The sequence below is a fragment of the Pteropus vampyrus genome, unplaced genomic scaffold (assembly GCF_000151845.1).
Source record: "Pteropus vampyrus isolate Shadow unplaced genomic scaffold, Pvam_2.0 Scaffold204, whole genome shotgun sequence".
Classification (NCBI taxonomy): domain Eukaryota; kingdom Metazoa; phylum Chordata; class Mammalia; order Chiroptera; family Pteropodidae; genus Pteropus; species Pteropus vampyrus.
The window spans coordinates 1,272,545-1,276,321 of NW_011888985.1; the positions used below are offsets into that span (position 1 = coordinate 1,272,545).

At 43.7% G+C, this 3,777-nt stretch overlaps 1 protein-coding gene across 1 annotated transcript in view; it reads right to left on the minus strand.

The window, feature by feature from the left end:
• The window catches only part of SPP2 (secreted phosphoprotein 2), a 16,839-nt gene that overhangs the window by 4,935 nt on the left and 8,127 nt on the right, over positions 1-3,777 (minus strand). The window contains exon 4 of the mRNA XM_023537939.1: positions 3,568-3,675. Within this exon, the coding sequence (XP_023393707.1) occupies positions 3,568-3,675 (108 nt within the window). The remainder of the gene's footprint in view (positions 1-3,567; positions 3,676-3,777) is intronic.

A 3,777-nucleotide genomic window follows, 5' to 3' on the forward strand; every position in this document is an offset into this window, starting at 1 on the left:
TAAGAGAGGGAGGTAGAGAAGGAGGGGGAGGGGGAGGGAGGAGGAGAGGGACAGGGACAAGGAGAAGAAGAAAATGAATGGGGCCCAGACAGTGCCGAAGGGTCCTAAACTGAGTTGTCCATCAGCCAACGCTTCTCTGCCTTTCTGGGAATGCGATGCAGGGCATTGTCCCATTTGGGCATGGGCTACCTGTGGTCAAATTTCCATCTCTTAAAATGGAAGGCAGTAAATAAATGAAATACTTGGCACCTCTCCTCCCCTGAGCGCAGAATTTCTGTTCAGTTATTCTTCCTCAGGTTCTCCCTTTTGAACTGTTTTGGGGTCTCTTGACTGAAACCCTACCCACTCCAATTCAGAAGGATTCATCTAAAGTCAAGTTCAATCATCAACCTACGGGTGTTAGGATGGCGCTCTTGGTGGTGACTGCAGTGTCACGTGGTTGACTGAGAGTTCGTGCACTCTATAGAAACCTTTTCTCCTCTACACATTCCTCCTTCAAAATGAAAAAAAAAAATACTCACTACCCATAATTCAAATATCTATTTGGTTAAGGAGAGGAGACTATTAGCCAATTCAGAAATTTATTTTCTCAAATTTCTTTATAGCTTTTATGCCTTTTAAAATTACGTAGTGGAAAATCCAAGTTTCTTATGTTCAAGACGATTTCTCTCATTATATCTTTACCGGATGTTTTCCATTTAATCTAAATCCCTACTCACCGTCATTTGACTTTTTTGTCTTATTCTGCATGACTTACATCTCTCTTTACATTGTATACCTTTTCCTGGAAATTCTTCTATATTTTGCACGTTTTTCAAATGATCTTTATTTTCATGACTCGGGGATTTTTTTTTTTTTCAGTTTTATTTCTTCTATTGTTGACTTCCAACAATAGTGTATTTGTTCTGCGTTGGAATTCACCCATCTACTGTCTTTCATGTTTGTAGAGTCACCATTTATTTCACTGAAAATGGTTAACGGCTATTTTCTAATTTGTTTTCTGTTTCTTGTAAGAAATCTGTTTTCGGGTTTCCAGGATTTACTTTAAATCTCCTTCTGCTTTCTTCTCATTCTTATGAATTGCAGAATTCTGTAATTTCAGAAATTATTCACATTAATTTGCGCACCATTCTTTATGAACTCCTGATCACTGAGAAAAAGTGACCTGAGAGTTTATGCTAAAATCTTGTTTGCTTCAGGGGCTAACTTAACTTCATGTCAGAGTCTTCTTCAAAAATTTGGGATCGGAAGAACAGCGAGTGGCCTTCACATCGCAATGAGAAAGTTGCAACAGATTTATGGGTTGCCCAGAATCAACTTCCCAAATCGGACGTGGCAGAGGAGTTCATTGAGTGAACCCTTTATTAAATTAATTCCAATTGCGTTAAAGGTCATAGAATGAACCAGAATCCATTTCTTTCAACGTTCACTCCTGACTCCTGGCCCCAGTCAGCACTGTCTTGCCCCTGTCCTACTAGCGTCCCCATCCGCTCCTGCCTAGTTCCCATCTACCCTTCACCTATTCTGCTACTGACCTAATTAGAACCCTTCAAAGCCCTTTTGCCATTAGGATCAACCAGTGGTGCTCGACATGACCCATGAAGCTTATCTTGAGCTGTCCGTCATCCTCTCCAGGCTCACCCCTACGCCTCTCTCTGTAATTTGCTCATTCCAGTCATAATGGGTTTCTGTTCATTTCAACCGCCAGCTTCTCACACTTTAGGGAACTCCCTCGTGCTTGGAATTCCTCCCCCCCACCTCCCCTCGTCCCCTCTGTCCTGACGTCCACCACCCTCTAGTTCTCAGTTTGAACATTGGTGTTCCAGGAAAGCACCCCTGCCCCCCACACAATATCCTGTCCTCTCTTACGTGCTCCCAAATGCTTGCCCTGGCTTAGCAGACATCACTCAGGCTCATCTATAAATGCCACAGGCCCAGGACTATGTTTGCCTTGCTCCTCACTGCCTCCCAAGCTTTTCCCATAGAAACCACAAAATCAGTACCAACAAAATGCTTCTGAAATGACACGCTAGGTCCTTGTCCTATCTGGGCTAGCTGAGTAATGGGCATGCGAATGTGTTAGCTGTGAACCACATCTGACCTTCGAGATATTTTAATGGCGTCTAGAAAAGGAGGCCCTTCATATATGCCTTGGGACCAAGAAAATTGGATCCTGGGGAGAGCACCCCGGAAATCACTTGGGGGTTGATCCTCAAAAGTTGCCAGTGTGGACGAGATCAAGCAATTGGTTATGTTCTTCACTTCGTGTGAAGAAGGTCCTAGCAGCCTGTGCAAAGTTCCCCCTGCACTGATAACCCTGTCCCCTGTAACAGGGGACTCTAGATTTATTACTTCCCGATTCTAAAGTGGGCTTCCAGAATACTAGACTTATGGGGTGATCACTTCATGAGTTATGCAAATGTCTAGTCACTATGTTTCCACCTGAAACTCATATAATATTGTATGTCAACTGTAACTGAAAAATAAATTTAAAAAATAAAATGGGCTTCCACATAAAATATTTAAAATGTGGATATGTTAATAATATAGGATAGTAACTTTTATGTGTAATTCTCGAAGTTGAAATTGTATGCTCTTTTAATGTAATTTTCACTACAGACTTAAATCTTGAAAAATGAAATAAAAATATGGGTAGGGAAAGGTGTCATTGGACAGATTTGGCTGTATAATGGTAAAAAACGTTTTTAAAATACCTGTCGAGAATATTACCCAGCTATGAATAAATGAATAACTTAACGATTACATTTCGATCCCTAGAGTCAAGAGGCCTCCTCCTCCTTCTATTGGACTCCTGACCATCCCCTCCTTGGTCTTTTATATTCATTCAACAAGCGCTCATCAAACACCTAGCCCGAATCAAACGCCGTTCTAGACCAACAGAAAAATAATCCCCGCCCTCATGAGCCAGACCTTCTAGTAAGAAAAGCAGACAAACAACGAACAGACAGACAAATAAATATGTAATATCATTTTCATTGAAAGAGACAAGACGTGTCCTGCCATTCACTGCCCATCTGTTATCTGAGGATGCTAGCGCAGGTCTGTCATATTCACCAACTCAGTTCTCTCAACAGCCTAGCAGGTGGCCTTGGTCCTGGCATTTAACAGATGAAGAAGCTACAGATCATGAAGTTGAAGGCAAAGAGTTTTGAACATGGATCCAAAAATGCCCCTCTTAGTTTTCCAGCAAACCACAGTGGCATCGAGCTACATGCCTAGATCTAAAACTTTGAAGGTTTGCTAATTGGTACCTTAAGCTGTTTTCCTAATCTGGGTGTGGGGAGGTGAGGGATCGAGAGAGAACTAGAGGGGAGAAGAGGAGGGAGAGAGAGGGAGGGAGGGAGAGAGAGAGGGAGAGGAAGAACACGCAGGAGGAAGTAAGGAATGTCGAAAGGAAGATCTTAGAGGATTCAAAGTGAGGAAGCATCGCTACGCTCGCCCACGGCCGGGTGAGGTTCTGGCTACTCTGTCACACCAGTCTGCTTGTCACAGACACACAGACCCCAAGGGGGGCTGTCCTGGAGGGTATCAAGCCCCTGGTCATACCTCTTCACTGCTGTTAGACTCGGAGCTGGAGGACCAGCGGCAGTAAACCCACACGTCCTGCACCCGCTGGGCAGACATCCGCACGGTGCTTCTGCAAACAGCTGCTGGCTGGAAAATGCAAAACAATGAGTCACATCTCCAGCAGCCCACAGAAAGGTTAGGACCCGCTCGAGAAATCAGGCGGTCCTGTGGGGCCTGACAAAATGGTGC